This window comes from Dermacentor silvarum, chromosome 1 (genome assembly GCF_013339745.2).
Source record: "Dermacentor silvarum isolate Dsil-2018 chromosome 1, BIME_Dsil_1.4, whole genome shotgun sequence".
Lineage (NCBI taxonomy): Eukaryota > Metazoa > Arthropoda > Arachnida > Ixodida > Ixodidae > Dermacentor > Dermacentor silvarum.
This window is the reverse complement of record NC_051154.1, coordinates 10,575,971-10,601,731: the sequence shown is the minus strand read 5'-3', so window position 1 is coordinate 10,601,731 and position 25,761 is coordinate 10,575,971. Positions and strand designations below refer to the sequence as shown.

The window sequence follows — 25,761 nt, the reverse complement described above, 5'->3', positions numbered from 1 at the left end:
CCGTCTGCGAGACGAAATGCCGTCGGATCGTTGCGCCCGATCGTGCCAGTGGTTCAGTACTGGGCGATCCTTCACGAAACACGCGCCAATTCGATATATTTTTTCTATTAAGAACTATTTCATGTTAAGAACAAGCTGTAGCCGATTTCTACGTCGCCGTGAGCGGTGACAGAGAGAGAGAGAGAGGAAGACGTTTATTAAATCATAAAAAATGTCACAGTTTCGCCTCTAACGGCGAAGCAATGAATGCGATAGCAACACAGCAATGTCATACGAAGTAAGGTGAGCGGCTTTGGTAGCAATATGAATTGTAGTAAACATGAGCTGATTAAGTAAGCAGGTGTGTTGCGGCGTAAGTAGACCGACATGAAGAGAGGCTCGATGACCACGAGAAGGCGCATGTGAAACGGTGGTGTTGATGAGAAGCGCTTCCCGTGGGCAGCGCGTGCGAAGGGACACACCTGTAGCGCTGCACTGCCGATCCGGGCAGCATTGCATGTGTAGCGTGCGTTGGAAAATGTGGCCCGACTATTACTAAATGAATGAACAAGCGTGTTGTGAGCGCGCACAAACAAGCATGAATAGATCACACTGAATGACTGCAGACGACTGTGAAAACGCTGGCAGCAAGCGCATACGCCGCAGCGGGCGAAGGTACGTGCGGTCTATCGCTTCAACGGAAACTGAGCGGCGAATGCACAGCGCATACAAAGGTCAGAGCCGTGTGGAGATAAGAGACGGTGCGTGCGGGCGAGCGACGAGCGCGGTTGTTGGCAGAGTAGAAGTGCGCCCTCCCGCTCCCTCCGGCGCTGTCTTCCCGCTTCCTTGCTTGCGCGTGGGAGATTGAGTGCGTTCGCTCTCCGTGATAGCGCGCGTCCCCGCACGCTCCGCTCGGGCATACAGCGGGCGGTGAAGATTTTATCTATACGGCGACGACAGAAATCCGGTTGAAGTGTCCATATAATTGCTATCACAACAAAATAGGAAATTAGCGATCGCCTCGGTGATGGGACCAGGCGAGGTACCGGCCCTACCACGACGCCGCCTGTGTAGGCCCGCGCAATCTGAGCTGCTGTATGCGGCCGTCCGATGGCTCCAACTCTGTACTAACACTGTACATTTTATTTCGCGCTCGAAATTTAATTGACACGTTTAGGCGAGTTTATGACATCCACACTGCAATAAACGCAGCTGTGACCATGCTGCCTACGTATGTGAACGTGCGATAGGATATCTACACTGCAGGTGGGTCAATTCTTTGAGATGAAAATTAATTTGAATGTTACGTGCTTTGTGGGGCATCTGCACGCTCGACCTACATTCAAGGCTAATCCTAATCTAGCTTTCCCACGGTGCCGCAAGAAATTGTAATGACACGCTAATAACGATCCTAAGATCGTATATAGGTTGGCTAATGCACGCCACTCAAAATAAAAGAGGAGCTTAACGGTTACGATATGTTTTGGGCATAATGGATGATCTGGTATCAGAATCACACTTTCGCTTTTTACCGCGGCGGCCCATGGCTTGCGACGGTTTCCATCCACAGGAAACCTATGAAAACTTTAGCTTCTTGCGTATTTCGACGCAACTCAGCTCGTCCACATACTGCGTTTCTTAATTGTAAAATCATAGAATAAAGACCTCACAGATGGAACCGCACAACCACCCGCGAAACCCAGCGGCTGCTAGTGGTAGGCGCGACACGGGCGGCGGCTTGGCGGCGGAGTGCCTACCAAGCGAAACTATATTCCGACGACAGCGCCACCGCATTTTCGTGACACGGCGCCGTGGACCCTTTTCGCTGAGCAGTTTGTTTCAGAGAAACGAGATGGCGCTTACAGCGGCGCGCCATACGTCTCCTCAGCGACCGCGCACGAATACGAAACCATTGCCGCTTCTATCTTGCTTCTGTACGATCAGCTGTCTGAAATGCAACTGAGTTTTCGCTAACGCACTGTGATCCAATCATGCTAGATTGAATCATGTGGATTGAAGACGTGTGCAGTAGTTTGCTGCAAAAATAGTGACTGACATGTTGAGGAATGGAATGAATCTGCTGTGTGGCCAAGTTCGCAGACCGCCGCTGCAACTGTCCGAACGTGTTAGCGGCACTTCGAGATGTACGGCTTTCCTCGAGGATACAGAAGTTTGCTCATCCGCCAGCACTGCATCGCTAACCTTCAAAGAAAGGGCTTCAGCTCCAGAACGTCGGCAAGAGTGAGTACCACTCGTTAAACAATGACAAAGGGAGTAGCGCCGCTTACCTAACGTTATCTATACACATCTGTCCCAAATGGCAGGAAAACTTACGCCCACTCTATAGCCGACGTATCAAGAATAATTGAATGGACGCACACATGAATATATGCGCACTGTATACGCACAATAAATGACGGACTACACCGATGGCGCACGAATGGTCGAAGCTGAATGTTTCGTGACGGTCCACAAAAGTAAGCGAGTTACTAGCTGTAATATATATTTGCTACAAGGTATTACAATGTACAAAACATCTACGTTTCAAGCCTTGTGCGCAGCAAGAACAAATCTATCGGAACTGAGCACACCCGCGAGCGATTAATAATCAGATAGTGGCCGCACCGAGGAATTTCACCGAGTCCGAAACTGACAAGCCACTGCTACAAACTGTTTGCCGAATAAAGAACAAAGAGCAAAACACACTAATCGTGACTGAATTCATGAGCGGAATGTTTGGATAGCTTGGAATACATATTTAGCCCCGCTTTTAGAACAAGCACCATATACGCTGCTTGCGCCGTTTGGACATAGCTTAATCAGCTCCGAAAGCGCTTTTGCATGTTCTCTGAAGCTGTGATCAAAGCTTCCCAGTCACCGTCTGCGATATCTCCCAAAACAGGTTTTCTGAACCGCGCCGGCGTCATACACTTCCATTGTAAACAAGGAGGCAACGGAGGCAGTTGAGGCAAGCAATGGACGCGTCACCACGTGATCAAACATGGCAGCGCCCATGGGATCGCCGCGAAAAGGGTCAATACCGTTTCTGGGGACAGAATCTCCCTAATATCTAGTTCGCTCAGCCTACTTTTCGTTGTTTTGCGCCTCGGCTAAGGAGCGTCGCGCCGCTTGGCCCACTCAACCGTATTCTAGTACACTCTAAATACAGCCGTCCAGCCGACTCTTTTTAGGAGAACGAATCCGCTCACTGTTCGCGGCCACGGCCGGAGCCGTTCTGCTGGCGCAGCGTGGTCGGTCAATTTTCTGTGTTTGGCGCAGAAGTCCCTGCATGCCCCCACTGAGACGTTTCAGACACTGCATGAAACATGCACAGACACCACCTCACAAGCGCCGCAAGACTCAAAGCAAGGACACTAACTGAACGCGCATCTATACTACCACTGAAACGTGGGAGCTTTCCTCTGGCGACAAGGACGACCAGGGCATCGGCCGGGCTGAGGAGGCAGACCAATCCAGAGGTTTCTTGGAATACATCCTCCCACCTAAGGTGAGAACCGGGTCCCGACTCGGATTACCGTTTCTAGAAACGTTCTCTTCCAAATGTGCACGAAACAAAGAACAAATAACGTGCATACTAGCGCGTCTAAAACGTCAAGCGCATTCAGCCATGGCTGAATAAATGGCATTCATAAATGCCCCATCTGGATGCTTGGCAAGCGCTGCATGCTGTAAGCGCTTTTTCTCTTTACGTACGAATCAAAATTACATTTACATGAACATGGCGCTCTGTTCACATACGTGTTTATCATTTTTACTTTACCTGGAAAATATTTAGAACAAAATGAGTGCCACAAGAACCCGTGACATGTTTTTCATTCCATCTGCAATGTATTTTTGACCGTTTAAGTCATAAAAGTAAGTGCGTTGTATATAAACAGCAGTATTTACACGTTAATCAAACAAAAATAGTTGCGCTCATATTACACACACAATTTTTTTGTACGGAAGCAAGCGTTACCTTCGAATTTAAACTAATGCTTGCAAATACCCGTCAAACCGGCTATCCGGTTTAACCAGAGGGAAGTGAGCCCGGTCTCGAAAACCAATTATCCGGATTTCAAGAAACGGATATCGAAAATAGAGAGTTTTAGCTTGTCCGGTAATCGGGTAAACGCGAGCGGACCGGGCGTTGGGGCGGTTTGCCGGAACCGTAAACGCGAGCGGCCTGTATGGTGCTACCACCTGGTGGCGAAGAAATCAAACAGACAAAAAACAGCTAATATTGCAGTAACCATGTGTATTCTACTTCTCTGCTGGTGTAAATTTTCGGCGGCAACACGATTACGCCACTGTCGAACATTTACACCAGCAGCGAAGTAGAATACACTTGGTTACTGCAATATTATCTGTTTTTGTATGTTTGATTTCTGCGCCACCAGGTGGTAGCACCATACAGGCCGCTCACGTTTACGGTTCCGGCAAACCGCCCCAACGCCCGGCCCGCTCGCGTTTGCCCGATTACCGGACAAGCTAAAACTCTCTAATATCAGGTTTACCCGAATACCCGGATAGCCGGATATTCGAACATTCGGACACGAATATTTGGTGTTTAGAAAAGGCAAGGTAAGGAGGTTTAACCAGGGCAGATATCGGGTTTGCACGAGCGGTTGCAAAAATAACTACAAATATAAGAATACAGGTAATTTCGACACAAGTACAGAAGAACAAATAGTCGGCGATCCGAATACCATTAACAGGTTAACTAACCGAATAACCGATCACTCCGGTTATCCGGCTTTCAAATTCGAATAACGGGTGAATCGAATATCCGGATAACCAGTTTTTTTTTTTTTTTGCTATACCGGTTTGATGTTGCTGCACTAGTTTAAGCTGGCGGAGGTTCCTAAACGTCGCAGTGAACACACACGAAGAAACGAGACGAAAAACTGCGTTGGCCACATATTCGCTGATCATCTATACCCGACGACAACTTCCTGTGGCAGCACAACCAAAGGTACGCCCACGCACGTTAGGAGCGCTTGTGTTACTACGCCAAGTAGTGCCGACGTTTGCTGGTGGTTTACAAGACCAGGAATGGCCACCAGAAACTAAGAACAGCAATCCTCAGCAAGCTGTTTATTTGTTACGAAAAAGTCTTGAACGAAGTAATAATTGGTGCGGTTTCTTTTACGCTACGTAGCTTCCAGTTGCTTAACTACATGCAGAAGCGCAGTAAAAACATTTCGCTTCGGCTCTGTAGCTTTTCCTGCGCTGCCACAGAAAGTTTTCGCCGGGTATGTCTACCTTAAGATATGGCCACTGGTTTCCTTGACATTCATGCCCCCCTACGCCATGTTTACTGTGTGTAAGTTGGCCGCCCATGCAGACACACTGAGACGCTGTCCCTGTCTGACGCTATGCTCAGTTTAACGCCAAAAGCACTCGAGAATCGCAGCTGCTTGTCTTAGCGTCGCAATGACAAAACCACTGGCAGCGGTGCGCTGTACTTTCGCAGCGGTTTCAACGTGACCCGCGCACGCAATGGGGGCGTCAGATATTAAAGATATGTCCATTGAAAAGATGGACATATAAAGATATTGATGATATGCCACAAACCGTGAACGCTCGTACTACCGAGGACTTCGCAAATATGAAAGAGGCATGCGAGATCGCAACATAGGCGTATTTTGATGTGGTTTCGAAACAATTACAGCGGGCTATCACAGCATTGCGTGCGCGCGCTCGGGGCGCAAACTGCAACGCCGTCAAGAGCTTCGACGAGGATGACCTCACACTGCATTTGACGCGAACGAGAGACTTCTTCAGTGCTTTGGAACCGGGCACGAAAAACAATGGCCAGAAAAGGTTGCAGGCAAAGCAATTACGGCCCAGCAAAGCAGCACTGCACTGGAGGCGCACGTGGAGGAGGAGAAAGTGCCTGATCCACTGACAAATGGCACGCTCGTTGAGGCGCCGGCGTCAATTCGAGGCACGCTGCAGACGAGGCACGCATGCATGGGCACGTATTTCACTGCCAGGCAGTGTGACCCGCGGGTGTTTGGAGCGTTCAGTGGATAAGCTTGGCTCAGTGACGCTGCAATAGCCTGCCTTTATGCTACTGCCTCCAGGATGTTCCGAGCACACGTACCTGCCATTAAAGATTCGCATTTGAATTTTGCTATTTTCATTTATGCACAGCTTCGGGCAACAATGATAACGACGAACGCAGTGGCCGAACCGCTTTCCAGAGCCCACTCATCGGGGTAGCTATGGCGTCGCGCTGCTGAGATCGAGGGTTCGAGCCTGGCCACGGCGGCCGCATTTCGATGGGGGCGAAATACAGAAACGCCCGTGTGCTCAGGTGCACGTAAAAAGAACCCAAGAACGGCTTGCCTCCTAAGCAGATCGTGGTTTTGACACATAAAACCTGAGCATTTACTTATATATATCATAAGAAGCCAACAATGACACCAAGGACAACATAGGAGAAATTACTTGTACTTACAAACTGAATTGAAGAAAAGATCAATTAATGGAAATGAAAATGGACGAAAAAAAAAAACAACTGGCCGCAGGTGAGGAACGATCCCACGTCTTCGCATTACGCGTGCGATGCTCTTAACATTGAGATATCTATCGCGGTTCCGTTTTTCCATCCACTTTCCGGGGTATTTATGTTTTACAACTAGAACTAACCCTGGGAGTGTTAGACAGCGCCACCACTCACAAACCTAGGCGGCGGATGAGGAACATCCTTTCTGCCGCAGGCGTCACGAGTACGTGATATTTTTGGGTGAAGGCAACTGGTCAATAAACCCACATATATGCTACCTGAAGGCATCAATGTTGCCGGATTCGAGCCCTCGTTGTGCAATGAACGAGAAGTAAGGGAACCGAGGGACCTGATTTTTATTAATATCATAAGAAGCCAACAAACAATAGACACTTTTAGCTTAACGTTAGCGTAATAGCGGGGTTAAGGGAAATAGCGTTACCGTTCCGCAAACGAACTTTGCAGTAAGAGAGTTTTAGTATAGCGTGATAGCGTAGTTTACGTGCGGGACGCTATTCCATTACGCTTTGAATTTCGCATACATAGGGCACCTAAGTCTATTTGTGTGTGTGCCCGGAAAGTGCGAGAGGCAGCGCAATGGAAGCCAGGAGCGCGTTGTATTTTTACTTCCCATGTCCGCCGATCTGCAGCGAAACCCACAAGCAGTATAAGCCGTCTACCAAAGCCTCCGAAATGTTCCCATCTCAGAGGGCATATGCCGTCGTCGCGCCTATCTCCCGACATTACCGATAGGTGGCGCTCGCATCTCGGAGAAAATTTCTCTCGTTAGGCTTAGGCGCGTTCGAAACGAGAAGCGATCTCGAACATTCCTCAAGATTAGCCTTAACACTCTCTCGGCGAAGCGGCATGAGACTAAGCAAACGCCGTTTACGCAGTCATTTGCTACGAACGAAGTGAATTCTACGAAAACAACGCCAAATTCAGTTCGAAGCGGGCGACCGGGACCGCCGCCATGTTTTACGTAAACTACGTAAACCACGCAAACACGGTAACGTTAACTTTGAGAAATAGCGTGCGCACGGTAAACGGTATGGGTGGTTTAGCGTTCTGCGCATGCGCATTTCGATCCCGCTATTCCGGTACGCCCGCTATTCCGGTAACCACGCTAAACTAAAACTGTCTAATGACACCAAGGACAACATAGTGGAAATGAAAATGGATGAAAAAAACAAATAACCGCAGGTGGGGAAAGACGCCACGTCTTCGCATTACGCGAAGTTACAAGTAATTACAAGTTCGCCTATGTTATTCTTGGGTGCCATTGTTTGTTGGCTTATGATATGTTTAATAAAAATCGGGCCCCTCGATTCCCTTTATTCTTGTATATATATATATATATATATATATATATATATATATATATATTCTCACGCATATTTGTCGACTGCGCCATGGTAAGAGACGAGAACAGCCACAACACCCGTTCCTTGGGCAAGCTATTCTATTCTACTGCGTCCTTCACCTCCTCCATTCAGCCTACGAGCGCCGTGGACCCACTCTTCACTGCGTTCTATACACTCGAGCTCGATTTTTCGGCCATAAATTGTAGCACTGCCACCTGCTTCATAGAACCTGTGTATACGTCAGTATCTGGCGTATCAATGATCTTCAATAACTCTGAGGTACAAATCATACCAGTAGCGACTACAGAGCAGAGTCGTTTACACCAACAAGAACAAAGGCTGCTTTAATGAAGTCATATCATATGTAAGAAGAAAAAAAAACATATTTCTAATATTATTGAAGCGTTGACTAATACTTTTTCAATCTCATAAAGTTGAATAAAAAATGAGATGAATTCTAAGGAAACGTTTTTGGGGCCATTTATTCGATACTGTGAAAGGAAAAAAATTGTTCAAAGCCGTATCTAATTTCTATGCCATAATAAAAACAGTTGATCAAGAACCATCGAGAATGACTTAGTGTAAGCGAATAGCCAAAAGGTAACCGCTTAAGTAAATCAATGGTGACGGCGCGTACTTGTTGCAGTGAAAATAGCGTGAACAGAGCCGTTATTCCGCGTGTCTCTAGGCAAACCTGTTGGCGTCTGACAAGCACGAAGCCGCGCGAATGACGGGCAACCCTCCGTAATGAATCGAGATTATGGTCTGGCCCCCCTCCACCCAATGATATTTTAAATCGGCACTGAAACTCGCGTCATTAAACCCTTGAAAAGCGTGTCGAATTCCAAGTAAAATGTTCTAACCGTAGTCAATCGGCCAGTGCGCTGCTAGCGGTGCACTGCCGCAGCATGTGGAAAAGCAAGCCAGGCCCATATCGTTGAGGCCGCTCGCGCTAGTGATAAGCAAGCCCATGTTTTTATGCGCACGAGGAGGTGGCCGCACCTCTGCGCTGACGTCACGCAGGTTCACGGTTGTAAACACTAACAACTAAAGGAGTCATGGTGGGGTAAGTGCAGCACCTACACCACAGGAAGAGTGCTTGCTCTCTTCCAACTATCTTCTGACGGCGGAGCATGAGATGAAAGAGCATTAGTTGCATGCTCTATGGCACGCGACATGTGATCTCAACACCACGATCCTCAAGGGTATATTTGATCCGCAGTGAAGCGACCGGAAAGCACGTTGGTTACTGGCATGGCCCTGTTAGGCAATGTTCCTCTATTTGGCGTCTTTTGCGGAAAAGAAAAAGCACGTCAATAGAGCAGAACGGCCCGCGGATGTGGGGGAGAACCGGCGCAGCGAACCTTTCAGGAACTTAGGCCGCATGACGAAAAGTGCCAGCCACCCTGACACCAGTGCGCCACTGGCCACACCGTGCTTCACGAGATCCGCGCAGTCGTCCACAACTGACCCGAGAGCTTGAATTGTGCATTGCATGTTAAACCGTACAAGCTGGAAAATTTTGAGCGCATTCGGTGCGGCAGAAAATGCCAATTGTTTCACGTCCCAGTTGAACCGGTACAGCAGTCTGGCAAGACAATGGCGTCGAAATGAATTGACAGCCTCAGAAACGGCTCGCTCAGGTAACCGAAGCCGAATCTCAAAGGACATGCTTTTGTTTACTGCTGACACCGGAAGTGCTAGCACGAGCTGGGGCGCTATAACGTAAAATGATTCCAAACTGTTTTGATTCTAATTTCTGCAATCAGCCTCCACGATTGGTCAAAACATTTTCGGGCGACTCCCAACTTCGCCTGTCAGTCACGCGACGTCACGAAAACCGCGACAGCTCCCCATCCGATATAACGTCTACACACTGATTAGGCATGATTAAACCGCACAAAAGAAAAATAATCATTCCTGATTCGACGCCTTTTCACCATTAGCCCTCTGCTTTTGGTCCGATGTTTTTCGGCTACGCCCACTTCGCCTGTCTGTCACGCGACCTCGCAAAACCGCGAAACTGACCACGTCAAAGTGACGGGTACGCGAAAAAAAAAAATGCATTACGCCAGACAAAACTGAAAAATTTTCTGAATAGCCACAGACTGCCCCGTTCCGAAAGGAATAAGATGGCTGCCCGCCGATCGCTCAGGCCCTCGCTACTCGTACCTGCCGGTGAGCATGTATTTATTTGCGCATGACAAACCTTTTTGCGTGGCAGTAAAACGTTATCGAGCCCTTTCGGCACGTATACGACATCGCTATGCCAACTCTTCCTTGCTGAGGATCCGTTTTAGTGGCATTCTTATCCTTCCGTTGCACGCCGCCGCGATTTTCGATCAGCCACCGCAAGCTAAGGCGAAGCGGACCAATCGGAGAAGCCGGCACCACCCTCTTCATGCGGTTATCTATTTTCACTGTGCTGGCTCGGCCCCATCGAAACCCTCTCCACTAGGGCGTGCTCTTCGCCTCTTGTCAGCCAATTAGATAAGAAAAAACCGCTGAGTGTAGACAATGTTATTGGTTTTGAAAGCGAACAAACGTGACCTCCTATAAACGAGGAGAGTATTTGATTGGGTTGTTCATACAACGCTGCGCGTCACCGCCCGATGCTTGCGTCGGTGTTTACGTAAGAGTTTGGAATCATTTTACGATTTTCTTTCTGGGGTTTACGTGCCAAAACCAGTTCTGATTATGAGGCACGCCGTAGTGGAGGGCTCCGGATTAATTTTGACCACCTGGGGTTCTTTTAAGGTTAGCGCCCCTGGTTGTAAGTCATGGTTGCCATGCGTCGTTTCGTTTTCGCATGTGCGTCTCGGCGGTTTGCAGCTGTTTTTTACAGCGCGAGATAATTTAACGGCGACGCCCTTGTTGCGTCGTTGGCTGCCAGCGGAGAAAAAGCAGGTCTCGCACTGTTTCAAAGCAGACGACACACAGTCCGTGAAGAAATAGGAGTAGGTGGGAGAGGCAACCATTTCGATGTGAAATTTCTTCCGAGATAACTTTGTTGGGCCTCTTGTTCTATTGCAAAAACCAGTACCCAGTGTCCATGCAGGATTATAGGCACAGCGTCGCGCACTTGATGCAGGACTATCGCGGCATACTGTAAGACGCTCGGTAATGGTGCGAAAAGCAGCTCCAGAGCGAGTAAAATCAAAGCCCCTTTATTAAAGAAAGGTGGTTGAACGCGAAGCTTTCGCCCATGCAAACTGAATCAAAGTCGAAAGCCAACGACCACGCAACGAATCCAAGAAATGCTGAGCGACCGGATGCGATGCATATGTGATTTAATTGCTTTGTTTAGGATTGTATATTTTTAACGTTGAAGTTGAATGAAGACACATTTCGTTAAGTTGCATATCCTTTATTTTAGATCATGCAGCAGTGATTACACGCACGCACACACACACACTTTACGGATTGCATGCCGTTGCCGATAAACGGCATCGGCCTTACGGGCACGTTCGCGTACGGCAGCCTCTTCTGACGCGCGCTGCACCCGCGGCCTACCCATGGTGACAGCAGGGAATACATTGCGTGACGCGCGTAATGCAATGCAGACATACACAGTTCGTCTGGGTAGCGTGGCTTTGCAGTTCCCACTGTTCTTATCAGTACGACTGCGAATGTAAACTGTAGTGTTCTACGATTGTGTGCGCAGATAGTTCCATTGTGTAAGTTGGCTTTCCTGCAGTGCGTTTTCGGCGCTCACGGACAAATCAGTCAGACAAAGAAAGCTTCGCTTTAGAGCGCGGTGCCTGCCTACAGCGTATACTTTTTTTTTTTTAATAAAGCAACGGAGAGTATTCTCGTGCAATAAAAAGGTAAGAAAAAAAAAGTAAAAACAAATTACCACCTGTATTCGATCCTATGAGTTAAGGTTACAAGCCCAGTACTTTACCACTACGCCACGCCCGTACATGGTCATATGTAAGTACACTCGAACCTCGTTACAAAGAAGTTGAATGAGCTACTGAAGTTCCTTCCTTATATCCATTATTTGTTATATATACCCAATGGGGAGCACCATTGTAAACACGGAAATAAGCACACGGCTTTGCGGCCCGCGGAACCGCTACACGGCCACGCATGCGATGAAATTAGAATAACAAAAGAAACTTGGCGTGGGCAACGCGCGACCTTTTAGCACCTGACGCGACAGCCTTTGGATAGCTGCCTTCTGTTCCACTGAGATGGCCTTTCGCTTCCGCTTTCGACGCGGTTCCTCGCGGTCGAGCAGGACGTGGCACACAGTCCACTGTGTGACCGAGGAGGCAAGCGAACTTCGCCGCGCCGGCTTCGCTCGCCCGGCTCGTGGCCTCGATCTCGGAGGCTACGCACAGTACGCGCGTCGCAGGGAGAAGTGAGCGCGAAAATAGACAGTTTTAGTTTAGCGTGGTTACCGGAATAGCGGGCGTACCGGAATAGTGGGATCGAAGTGCGCATGCGCAGAACGCTAACCGACCCATACCGTTTACCGTGCGCACGCTATTTCTCAGAGTTAACGTTACCGTGTTAGCGTGGTGTACGTAGTGTACGTAAAACATGGCGGCGGTCCCGGTCGCCCGCTTCGAACTGAATTTGGCGTTTTTTTTGTAGAATTCACTTCGTTCGTAGCAAATGACTGCGTAAACGGCTTTTGCTTAGTCTCATGCCGCTTCGCCGGGAGAGTGTTATGGCTAATCTTGAGTAATTTTCGAGATCGCTTCTCGTTTCGAACGCGCCTAAGCCTAACGAGAGAAATTTTTTCTGAGATGCGAGCGCCATCTGTCGCTAAAGTCGGGAGATAGGCGCGACGACGGCATATGGCCTCTGAGATCGGAGGATTTCGGAGGCTATGGTAGACAGCTTGTACTGCTTGTCTGTTTCGTTGCAGATCGACGGACATGTGAAGTAAAAATATAACGCGCTCCTGGCTTCCATTGCGCTGCCTATCGCACTTTCCGGACGCACACACACATAGAATTAGGTGCCCTGCGTATGCGAAATTCAAAGCGTAATGGAATGGCACCCCGCACGTAAACTACGCTATCACGCTATACTAAAACTCTCTTTCTGCAAAGTTCGTTTGCGGAACGGTAACGCTATTTCCCGTAACCCCGCTATTACGCTAACGCTAAACTAAAACTGTCTAATATTTTGCACCGCCACGCGTAGCAGCGCAGCGTGGCGCAGGCAGGCGGGAAGGCGCGGCCTGGGCGTGACCCCCGAGATGGGGTGGGGGAGATTGGGGAGGCCAGGCCCAGCTGCAGCTGACTGCGCGCCGCAGAGAAAGAGCAGTGAATGCACCCATTTGTCGCACCGCAGCGCGTGCAAGCGCAGCTGGGCGTGGCTTCCGAGATCTCCCCGGCGTAGTCTAGGCAAGCCTGGGCAGCCACGCACGGAGGTGCGAAGGTGTAAGTGAATGCACCGATATCCCACCGCCGCGCGCAGCCAGACACGCGCAGACAGAGTCAGTGGGCCTCTTCCGATTATGCTGTCCCGGACTGTTTCGCAAACCACTCGCGGGTTCCAGTATGACTAACTAGTCCTCACAAAAGAGCGCGTCACAGTCGCGTGATCCAGCTATCGGGGACTGCCCCAGGCCTCCTTTATTTATATTAATAAAGCTCGTCTGAGGTTTCGTTCGAAAGCACTGTGACCGGAAGTCCGGGGCTGTCAGCGACAGTGGGCCTCTTCGATTATCAGTCCCGGACTGCTTGGGACTGCATTCGATTTTCTCAAACTCCTTCCCAAGCTCCGCCCACCAGTACGAGAGCAGCCAGAATCGCGTTCCTTTTTCATGGACCGGAAGTCGCGGACTCTCGGATCGACCTGTCACCAGATTTTTGCTCGGACAAGCAGCTAGCAGACGACGGCTGCCTTGAAAAGATGCGTGCGGCGTTTGACGCCATGTTGTGAAAGATGCCGTGTGCTTCTGCGTACGTTACGCGTTCCAGACGGCAACTACGGTGCACTCACTCATGGCTTGTTACAGCGGTGCTTTATGTGCCATCATGCGAGTTTTTCACGAGCGGTCTAATTGCTGCAGCTTTAGCGTTCGTGTTTTTTTTTTTTTTTTAAGAGAGAAGCACGGCGATCAGTACACAGGTGTTTTCAAATTTCGCCCCCATAAAAATGCGGCCGCCGTGGCCGGGATTCGATCCCGCGACCTCGCGCTCAGCAGCGCAATCGGGTAGCGGAAGAAGTTTGCGCGATATGGTTGCTCAGCCTGTTGAAAGCGTCGTGGTTACACCACCTTCCGCTTTACTGTTCCGATTAAAATGCCTAATAGCATGCGAACGTAAATCGCCGACGGTGCCGCTCAACAAGCTGACAGGGCAACACTGGCATCGCAAAGTGACGCATCGTCCATGGACGAGCAGTTCTAAGCGTACGGCTATCCCCAACTGGGAATCGCCATCAACACAGGCGAGCGCGGTGGCGATCGATAGCAGCAGCCACCGTAGCACGCAGAGTCTACTTCACGTAGCAAAAATGCTCAGCCATCCGGGTCGACCAGTAAGGCGCCGCACACTTGAAGCTTATCACCACAAACTGCGCCATTGGTATGGGTCGCTGTGGCAGACCACACCGGTGCAAGCGCAAAAAAGTGGCGAGGTTCAGCGGAATGCACATTTCTCACATGGCGGGAGTCCCCGGCCGCCCGGTTCTCACTGAATTTGGCGTTGCCTTTGCAGAAATCTGAATGCACTTCGTTCGTAGCAAATGACTGTGTAAGCGGTTTTCGCTTAGCCTCAGGCCACTTCGACGACAAAAGATGAATAACCTACCGGAGTTTTCGAGATCGCTACACCGTTTCGAACGCTTTGACAGCCTAACGAAAAAAATAATGATGATGCCGATTCGAAACGAGACGATGACAAATGGATGTCCTCCATCGCCTACGTGACGCTGTGCGGAGCAAGAGACCGGAGTTGTGGTCAACAGTCACCTAGTCTACTTGAACTAATCAAGGTATGCTATACATGCTCATCGTTGTAGCATTTCGCCTACATTTACTTAATCTTTTCTCTCTTCTTTAAGACCTCTACACCAGCCTTATACGCCATGCCTGTAACAGATTTGGTCCTATCAATCACTTCCCAGATTTTTGCACACCTGTAAATGTCACTTGCTCATATTGACGGCTGCCCGGTTAATGCTTCCAACCGCTTCCGTCCACTTTAAATCCAAACGATTCTGGATGGTGAACGTTACCTGCAGTTCTCACTGGGTGAATGCCTTCGGATTCCATTAGGATGTGCTGAGTGGTCTCCGGATCTTTCCTGCAGCACACACACGCTTCATCAAGTTCCGAATATTTGCTCCGGTATGTTTTGGACCTTAGGCAACCGGCTCGAGCCTCAAATAGCAAGGCACTGCCCATTCTTAGCATACAATTCACTGTCTCTAGTTCTCACTTTTTGATGACTACTGGTTGTCTATTTACAGTTTCAATTATCCTGCACTGGACTGCCAACTTTCTTGCCCTCTTCCTCCATCCTGTGCCACGCTTTTCAGGTACAGATACTTGTGCTCGATTATTTTCATCCATGTTCTCGAGTCTTTCTTCAAAACTAATTTCGCTCTGTGCTCCTCCGACTTCCAGGATGGTAGCGCCACCTATCGGCGAAGTCGAGAGATAGGCGCGACGGCATATGGCCTCTGAGATCAGGAGATCTTAGAGGCCATTGTCGATTTCGCCACGGATCGGCAGACATGCCAAGTACTAACCCTTTTCACAGCGATCCAGTGGTCGCTGCCATGTTTTATCACGTGATGACGCGTCCATTGCTTGCCTCAACTGCCTTCGTCTTTACAATGGATGTGTATGACGGCGAGGCGGCTTAGCGAACCTCTGTTTCGGGAGATATCGTAGACGGTGACTTGGTGGACGACACGAAGCTTTGGCCACAGCTTCAGAGAACATGCAAAAGCGCTTTCAGAGCTGATTAAGCTATGCACAAATGGCCACAACAGCGTACATGGTGCTTGTTCTAAGAGCGGGGCTAAATATGTATTTTAACCAAGCTATCCCAAATTTCCGTTCATGCATTAAATCAGGATCAGTATTTTGCTACATTTCTTTTATTTGGCAAAAATTTTGAAACATCGGCTTGTCACGTTTCTGGCTCAGTGAAGTTCCTCGGTGCGGTCACTATCTGATTATTTCATGCCTAATCGCTTGCAAGTGTGCTCAGTTCCGATAGAGTTGTTCTTGCTACGCAGAAGGCTTGAATCCTAGCCGTTTCGTAGATTATAATACCTTGTAGCGAAGATGTATTATTGCCAGTACGTAGAGAGGCCTACTCTGTTGACCGTCATTAACATTAGTGTGCTGTCGATGTAGTCGCCATCACCCATACTTCGATGCATTGATTCAAGTGTGCGCCCATTCACTTATTCTTGGTGCGTTCCATATCATAGACTAAGTCTGCGTTTGAGTTGGGGTGGATGTGTGTATGATGCGATAAGCTCACTATGCCAGGAAGCGGCGCTACTCCCTTTGTCACTGTAACGAGCGGTACTTGCTCTTGTCGACATTCTAGGGTAGAATTGCTTTCCTTAGAGGTTAGCGATACAACGCTGGCGGATGAGTAATAATTTTTTTTTATCCTCAAAGAAAGCCGTACAGCTCGAAGTGCCGGTTGCAGCAGCGGTCGGCGAACTTGGCCACACAGATTCGTTCCATTCCTTAATATGCCAGTCACTATTTTTGCAGCCAACTACTGTGCACGTCTTCAATCCAGCATGATTGGAGCACAGTGCGCCAACATTGCATTTCAGACAGCTGATCGCACAGAAGCAAGACAGAAGCGGTAATGGTTTCATGCGCCGTCGCTGAGGGCACTGCCGCCGAAAGCGAAACTGCTATGCGAAAAGCGTCAATAAATACTATGCGCTCCCCAGGTTTCGAAAATTGCGTTGTCTCTAGCACTTTTCAGACGCACAAGCAGTTTGGTGAATAGATAAAATCGCTCATGTGCACCATGTATGCGAAATTGAAAGTGTGGTCGAATAGCGTCCCCGCACGTAAACTAGGCTATACTAAAACTCACTTTCTACAAAGTTTGTTTGCGGAACGGTAACGCTAAGTCACTTCACCCCTGTTATTACGCCAACTCTTTTATCTACTGCGTCATCGCACTGAACAACCATTTGAGACCCGGGGCAGATCGTAAAAACAAGATCGCTCCTGCCAATGAACTTGAAGCGCGTGAGAAAAGAAACTCCTATGCCACTTCCTTGGCAATGGTGTTGATGTGAATAATCGCTTCAAGTGCGCAACACACCTTTGCCTGAAGCGGACAAAGCGTCAGAAACAACATGGCTGCTGGTACAGCCATTACAGCGGCTTCTGCGCCAATTCGCGGATTCAACTGAAAGGTTGACCAACTATACTCGCGGGCAACGTTTTTAGGCTATGATTTAAGCGGAGACTACAGCACCAAGCGCACATTTTCTTGTGGGAAAGAGAAAACAATATTATTTTGTTTGTTAAAGCACCCAATTTCAAACGATACGTAACAATCACCAGTCAGCTACTGGTATTTTGTTGCATTTTAGTTTGCCCTTTCAGAGTTTTTACAAACCCGAGACCGTTGCATGCTTTATGCATTCCTCGAAGGCAAAATGGCGTCTTCTGGTGAGTGTTCGTTACTTGTCCCGCCAATCAATTCCCCCAAAGGCTTGATTGGCCAACCTGATTGGCCAAGCGAACCCATCTGGCATGTACAAACGAGTGAGCAAGTTGAGCGCTGCGCCTGCTCTACCGGCGTCGGTTGCGCGTCCTAGCCGACGCCATACAGTCGCTCCGGCGCTCCCACGTTACTGGCTGTTCAGAACTGAGTACATATCAGATAAACATTGACTCATGCCGAGTTAACTGCCTGCACTGAACAAGTTGTGCGAGGTCGGAGAAACCAGTGCCGAGCTTGCACAGACTGCTTGCAGAAAGAAGCTCAGCCCCCGTGGCTTTCACCTCATAGCCAAGATGGGCCACGCTAGACAGTACTAGATAGGGGGAGTGGGTCCAGCGCGGGCTCCTCACTGAGGCTTTTTTTATTTAAAAGTTGGTGGCGCCACCGTTGCCTTCACCCTACTGCAGCTGCACGGAGATTTCACAGGCGTTTCACTCTGCTGCATCTTGTTTTGATACTGGGTGGCGGAAACAGTGATTTTATTCACCACCGACCTGTAGTCGATGAAATGGAGAAAGAGCGGTGGAAACGATGCAACAACGACGGTGCGTTGAGCAGACGACAGCTAGTCAGCCCGTGAGCTCGCCTTAGCCAATGGGCGCTGCCGAAATAGCAGGAGCTTCAGGACATAGCCTCCTATATACTTTCTGTGCCCGCGCAATCACTCCGGGAGCGCCGTTCAACCTCCTCTCCTGACCTCCTCGCAGGTCGCCCGCTAGGGGCGCTGCTACCCCAGAATAGTTCGCTAGCCGCCGTGCATGGTTAAAGGCGGTAAAAATTGCATGTGCGCATCTCCATTAGTGTCAAATCGAGACAATATTAATTTGCCTCGCCTGCCGACGGTTCGCTGGTTTTCTGGGAGATCACTTTCTGCAGCAGTCCACGGCTGGGAAAACAACTTGCCTTTTGCCTTGGATTGACGCGGTGAGCTGCGGCAGGGTATTGAAGGACTGTGGCTGTGGTGACACTGTCGGTTCCGTATAGAGGATGTCTAGCAGCAGCGCAAATGAGAGCCTTCTGGCCGAAAAGAAGACATTGTGGTCACGAGTGAATTGTGCTACTTTAAATGGTTTGATAGGGCGCTTTGCGAGTTGATACCCAATAGTATGGCGTATTGTTGTGGATCTGGATGCACCTCGTACAGTAAGAGAAAGGTCCCGGGCATCTCATTTCATGAAATTCCGAGCGATGAAGAACTTCCAGAGAAGTGGCTCGAAGTTTGAATGTGTGAAACGTGGAATGCGTCAGATACTTGCTGAGAGAGATGCACTTTCGATTTGTTCTGACTAGAAAGCTCTCGTCTGACGCCAATGAATCTTTTTTTGGGTGGTTGAGGAGGTCAGCTGGAAGCAACGATCAGACAGACTCACGGGAAGTTTTGTGCGAAACAGAAAAGTCTCTGAAGACAGGCATTGCGTCAACATCGACAAACAGCAACGTGATGGACACGGAAGATAGCACATGCTCGTCGCTACGCCGGCAACTGAGCGTAAGCACTACGCCAGAACCATCCAAAAAATTTCTCTAAGAGGCGACAGCAGCGCTGTTCAACCACATTACCGGGCGCAAGGAAACGTTTCGTTCGCCAGAATGTGCAGCACTAGCGATGGTTGGCGGATACCTATCGAGAGCTGTTAAGCTGTTTATGAGCGGGTGTCTTGCAAAGAATGCCTCAGTTTGTTGACAAAGCCCAAGCCCTCGGCGCCATCAGATTCTCTGATTAGGCTTCAAGACAGAAGCCGTCTGCTGTATCGGTCAGACGAACTCGTAGTTGTGCTGAACTCTTTGCACAAGTAGGTTGAAGTAGTGCTCGCTAAGATAAGAAATTTTACGCAGCCGCTGAGGGAGACTGCCGTGAATGCTGCTCAAGTGCTGCGAGAGCGTGAACTATGTAATTGTTCAGTGCCTGAGCATCACGAGAAGCTGTTTGAGATCATGGTGACAAAGTTCTTCCGCCCTCTATTCATTAATTTTGCGCTGAACGGACAAGAACGAAATCGCAAAAGTTTTTTCACAGAAGCCCCTGTCACGAAAGCTCCACAAACTTTAAATCCAAATGATGGCAATAAAAGCTTTTGTTGCGCAGTTATTAGAGCCGACATTATTTTTTTCGACACTGACATACAAAACATATGTAATAATAAGCAGAAGGAAAATGAAGCTTCATACTAGTACAGATAAGAGCTGTGGTTTTCCTTATATCGTTCTTTTCTTTTGGAAGAAGCAATGTGCGGCGGCCCGTACGCTTCTGTGTCGGCGTTAAACGCCCGGAGATGATGTAAAACAATAGAATCGGCACCGGTAAAAAAAATTGCGTGATATATAGTTATGCTACAGCGCACGCCGCCGTAGAGCGTCCTGTATTTCTATTCTGGGGTAGCACCGCCAACTGGTGGTGAGTGACGGCACTAGGCGTGACGACCGGTTCCCTGCGTTCTCGGCGCCGATGGGCAGGCATGAAGTATATAGGAGGCTATGTTCAGGATAAGGCGACGGCAGCGCCACCGCAATCGGCGCTTGCCAAGGCGTCCGCTGGACCCAATCTCCCATTCTAGTACACTTTAGCCACACCCAGCGATACAAGCACGCGACAATCGTGTCTACCAGCACCGGAAGTGGCTGGCCAGGCACTGCTTACTAGGCACTGGATACATACATACCTACCAACCTCGCAACAAGAAAATTCGGGAGACCACCGCACGAGGAGGAGGGGGGGTCTAAAAAAGTTTTCACCCCCCCTCCAAAAAAAAAAAAAAGTTGCCGCCGTGCGAAACAACGCACGTGGTACAAACTCCGTCGTGTATGTTCTCAGAAATATTTGCAAGTACCGTATTTTCCGCTGTATAAGACGCATTTTTTTCTGAATTTTCCGTCAGCGCGTCTTGTAGAACGGTGCGACTTATGTACGTGTTTTTTTTTTTTCCCCCGGGAAAGCTGCCGTCAAAATTGGATTCGATGTTACGGTCACGCGAACACTGGTTGACTTAACCGCTCCAGGTACTGCGCGCGATATCAAGGTGCCGGGTTCTTCTCGTTATCGAGTTGCCGAGCGCCGTACGAGAAGGACGGAGCAGCAACGCAAGCGGCGGCAGGACGACCGCGAGTCAAGCGACTCCGAAGTCATCGCATCTGCAGGTCGCTATCAAGATACAGCATGCGCCGCTGCGCAAACTACGCAGTTGCTACCCGAGTATAAGCCGCGACCCTCCCCCCCCCCTCCTCCCGTTGCCTTCCGCGCTAGCACACCTTCCCGCTTTCCTCCCTTGTGCGCGATTCAGCTCACCGTCGCACACTTTCACGTCCCCCCGAGAGACAGCGCCTCATATTCCAGTCGTTACTACAATTTCTACAAGAGTCAAAAATGATGAATAATATTTGAACCTCCTCTTTTACCCCTCCCTCCGCCCTGATGGATTCATTTCTTGGGGGGCGAAAACTTTTTATGATTATTTTAATAAACGTTTTAGCAACAACAACACTCGCACATACAGCAAACGGCGCGCGGGGACGATGTTATCGCCCTTGGACTTTATACGGAACATTGCGGCAGCCACGACAGCAGAAATGCGAAACCCGCGTTCAGGGAGTGAAACGTCACTGTATTTTTTTTAATCGCTTACCGAACGAACAGCTGCGTCTTATTTATATACGTTTTTTTTTTTCGGAAAAAACAGCCGTTTCGAGGAGGGTGCGTCTTACACAAAGGTGCGAGTTATAGACCGGGAAATACGGTACTTATTCTTGGCTTTTGAAAGTGTCATCGATTGTTCCAACTAAACTCAGGGAAACAGCGTAGTTCGGCATTCACACTTCACTCGACAACCTGACAAAGCCAACTGAAGCCTAGCGCACTCACGGTCATATAACGACTATCCTGCTAAAAACGATCGACCCAGCCTGAGACGAGCCAATCCGGAAAATCCAATATGGCAGCGCCCGTCCGCTGCTCGCGTTCGTGGTGGTGCGGGCGGCCACTACCACGATTCACGGTGCATGCTGGTGACGGAACTGCTCCCGCGCCGCTTTTTCGCATTGTTATATTACAGGCCGGAAAAAGAAGTGGCGGCCACTTTTCGGGAGATTTGAGGTCGCGTCCGTACAATCGGGACATGTGAGAAAAATTCGGGAGGTTCCCGGACAATTCGGGCGAGTTAGCAGGTATGTACATAGTCAAGTTGTTGGTTATACGTGTTCACTGGCGCGCAATGGATTGGGAACGTGGCTTTCAAAATCAACTTCATTTCTTCGTGGATTTTGATGAAAATTGGCACAAACATTTAGAATGTCTCCCTCATGCTCCCATAAAAGGTTCAGAGTGATACCATGAGAACAATTCAGCTGATTTTTTCACCTAAGCACTTTCTGGAGGGCCTGGGGAGCTTAAAATATGCAGGAAGTGCCTGTCCTGTCTTTGTTCCTTCCTAATGTGCTATCACCGTTGGCGCTTCATCTTTTGAAAGCTATGCACCAACTAGCCCCACAACGTGTTTTACTGGAATGAAAGGCTCGTTGAGTATTAGACAGTTCTAGTTTAACGTTAGCGTAATAGCGGGGTTAAGGGAAATAGCGTAACCGTTCCGCAAACGAACTCTGCAGAAAGAGTTTTAGTATAGCGTGATAGCGTAGTTTACGTGCGGGACGCTATTCCATTACGCTTTGAATTTCGCATACATAGGGCACCTAAATCTATGTGTGTGTGCGTACGGAAAGTGCGGGAGGCAGCGCAATGGAAGCCAGGAGCGCGTTGTATTTTTACTTGCCATGTGCGCCGATCGGCAGCGAAACAGACAAGCAGTACAAGCGATCTACTATAGCCTCATAAATGTTCCCATCTCGGAGGCCATATGCCGTCGTCGCGCCTATCTTCCGACTTTACCGACAGGTGGCGCTCTTATCCCGGAGAAAATTTATCTCGTTAGGCTTAGGCGCGTTCGAAACGAGAAGCGATCTCGAAAATTCCTCAAGATTAGCCATAACACTCTCTCGGCGAAGCGGCATGAGACTAAGCAAACGCCGTTTACGCAGTCATTTGCTAGTGAATTCTACGAAAACAACGCCAAATTCAGTTCGAAGCGGGCGACCGGGACCGCCGCCATGTTTTGCGTAAACCACGCAAACACGGTAACGTTAACTTTGAGAAATAGCGTGCGCACGGTAAACGGTATGGGTGGTTTAGCGTTCTGCGCATGCGCATTTCGATCCCGCTATTCCGGTACGTCCGCTATTCTGGTAACCACACTTAACTAAAACTGTCTATTGACTCCATAGCTAAATGCGTGCTGAAGGTCGCGACGTTCTTGCTCCTTTTTTTTCCGCAAAGCAAATTTTTCGGTTTGTCATTAAGAAAAAAATCTGAGAACACCTAAGCACTTCTTATGAGTTGTGAATGCGAAAGCATTAATGTCCAATTGAACGCCGCTGAGCGGTCCTTCGAGTTTTGTTGTGTGGGTAATGTTTTCGAGTTTTGCTGCGGGGTATGTTATCGAAGTCTTGCGATTAAACCGAATTATCATTTTTTTTACAGTTTCTACGTTCACGCCGCACTACGTGGTCGAGTACTTTAGGCGCATCGAATTCCAACACAGGGGCAGTGAGCATGCACACCTTCTGCCATGGCTGAATGCGGCGCTGATGAAGAACTCGGCCCACACATGCAAGCCTCGACGGAGCAGAAAGGGGCGAAACTGAACACCTGCTGCCGAGTGACAGATTTTGCTAGGGTACTCGCTAAAGAATGCTTACGCATGTGGAGATGGGTTTGCACAAGGCTCACCCTACGAACGGTCGGGAAAGGGCACGACGCTCCACTCGGCAACGCACAAAGGCGCTACGGCAGGGTTCGTCGACTCTCCGACACGGCGCTGAGAGGGCTCCGGAGTCAGTTCGCCAACGGACACGGGTTTATTCACCCACGATGCAGCACAGTGTCCCTGATGGGCTCGTGTCCCTGACGACCGACATGACTGTTTGTGTGAAGCGCGAAATAGCACGGTATGTGCCGCTCCACAGTGGCCCCCTTGTCCGGGAAGGACCGTTGGCCCAAACCAAAGACCCCCACCCAGTCAGCCCGGGTAGGGGGGGGGGGGTGCCGGGGTCAATGTACTGAATGATGCTGGGTTGATGAGTACATGTACGCTCTGGGGCGCGGTACCTATGGGTGCCAAGTCCCCTTCCCATCTGACAACGGCACGGGCAAAGGCTCACCACCGCAAGACCGATCGAGTACGCGCGCCCGCTGCGCTAAGGCTAACCGGGTATAGCGGTTCACCAAGCGCCAGAACGAGGATTCGCGTAACCAACTCGTTGCGGGCCCATGAGCATCTGCCGCGGCGAGGATTCCAGGAAGAGCTAAGCGCGAGAGAGCTCGGGGGGGAGAGGGCGCCCGGGAGCCGCCACACGGGAGGGCGGGCGCGTCCCGGTGACGTGTTCTCGCGCGGCAACTCAAACCCGGGAGGGAGAAACACGGATTGCGCGGGAAATTAGCTCCGGCACGCTAGCCGTGTCCGCCATGTTGTTACGGCGGCAGTTCCCGGAGATCGAGCTAAGCACAACGCGCGAGCTGGGGGACGAGGCTCGGGAAGGCACCTCGATCCACACACGCATTAAAAATAAATTGTAGTCGAACAAAGCGGCACTACTGTCGCCGTTTCCGGTAAACCACGAACGGTAAGAAATTTGCGGGCAAGCTCTAGCAACGGCCAGCTTGCCGCCCTACTATGCCTAACCAGCGGCCGGACCGCCGTGAAATCGTGCAACAACTTGAGCGACATCGTACGCGCTCAATCATGTCCTACAAATAGAGCGACCATGCACAGCAGCAGCGCCCCCCCCCCCCCCCCCCCGAAGGAAGTCGGCAAGGCTCATGTGCAAGCAGGCACTGTGCACGGCGACCGCATACAACTTGGTAAGCTACTCTCGCGCGTTTTGCACGTCCAGGCACGCTACAACAATCAACTGCTTCCAGGGAATGTGATCGTTCCATTTTTTTAATAGCAAAATTTAATAGGTATAGATTTATGGGAAACAAGAAAGGCGCAGTGGGAACTCGATAGCGATTTGTGCGGGGGGTCTGGTTCGGCGCAGCGTACGGAAGTTCCCGCGGCACGAGAGAAAGGCCTGGCTCAGTCAATCGCACCGCCGATATGTGGAGCACCATTTTCGGCCATCACTTACGTGGTCCTAAAAATACGATGAGCGCATTTCATCAACGCATATAATGCTTACCTTGCCGAAGCAGAGCCTCTTGTTCATCGCTAGAAGCGCCGACGCCGCTGACTGGTGGTCGCTGAACTCCACAAAGCAGTAGGGGTCATTGCCGGGCTGCATAAACAGAAATTGCGGCTCTCACACTGGTGTACGAATCGGTCAATGTTCAAGTGCGCGCACGACTACAACACGGGCCCGAGTGTTCGGCACGAGCGCACGGTTTGAGGAGTGCACGTGCCTTAAACATGGCACTGCGCTTAGGTCGTGTACACATCAATAAAACTGCAGAGACGATCAAAAAACGGCAAGCTACTAACACGAAGACATGTTGGACGAAAAGTTTCAAGCAAGGCATTTTATTGAACGCATACAGTTTAGTTTAAAAACACTAACGATTCTGTAAAAGCGGCTATTGATTAATAAATGTTATTTGTTCGTAGCAAGGAGCTTAAAATTAGATGAACAGCAAGTGAAAGCAGTACCTGGAGCACGTGCACCCAATGCACGGTACACGGGCGTTTCGCCACTACCGAAATACGGCCGAGGCGGTCTAGATCAAAAGCAGTTTCTAGCGCACACACACCAGTTTTCGTTCGTCAAGCTTGCGGTAAAAAGCACTGTTCCGCTAACTTGAAACACAAAGGGAACCGTTACGCCAACGCATTTCTTTGAACATTAATATCTCGAAACTGGCGTAGCTAATTGTGCTATCTGCCACAGGCATTTTTTTTTATTTAATGCAGCTGAAAAAAAAAAAAACTTTCTTGTGTGTGCGATCTATTTTTAACACATTTTTAAAAAGTGGGATTTAACCGATGCGATGATGCTTCCTTGTTCGTTCTTTTAACACGCCGGAGCCAGATGGTCGAGTTGCAGTCTCTGCGCTAAAGAACTAAGATTGGTCAATTTACTGTTGATTACTGCAGTCAACTTCAACGTTGCACGGTAGCATTGGAGGACGACGCCGGTGGATGCAAAATGAAATTGCATGGTTTTAAAAGCGCCATTCGTT

At 49.5% G+C, this 25,761-nt stretch overlaps 1 protein-coding gene across 2 annotated transcripts in view; it reads right to left on the bottom strand.

Annotated features, from left to right (window-relative positions):
• LOC119456614 (cytotoxic granule associated RNA binding protein TIA1-like) overlaps positions 1-24,923 on the bottom strand; it is a 139,352-nt gene extending 114,429 nt beyond the window's left edge. For both annotated transcript variants that reach the window (XM_037718443.2, XM_037718449.2), the window contains exon 1: positions 24,768-24,923. In XM_037718443.2, coding sequence (XP_037574371.1) covers positions 24,768-24,869 — 102 coding nt within the window. In that variant the 5' untranslated portion in view covers positions 24,870-24,923. The remainder of the gene's footprint in view (positions 1-24,767) is intronic.
• Between the last annotated feature and the right edge of the window lie 838 nt (positions 24,924-25,761).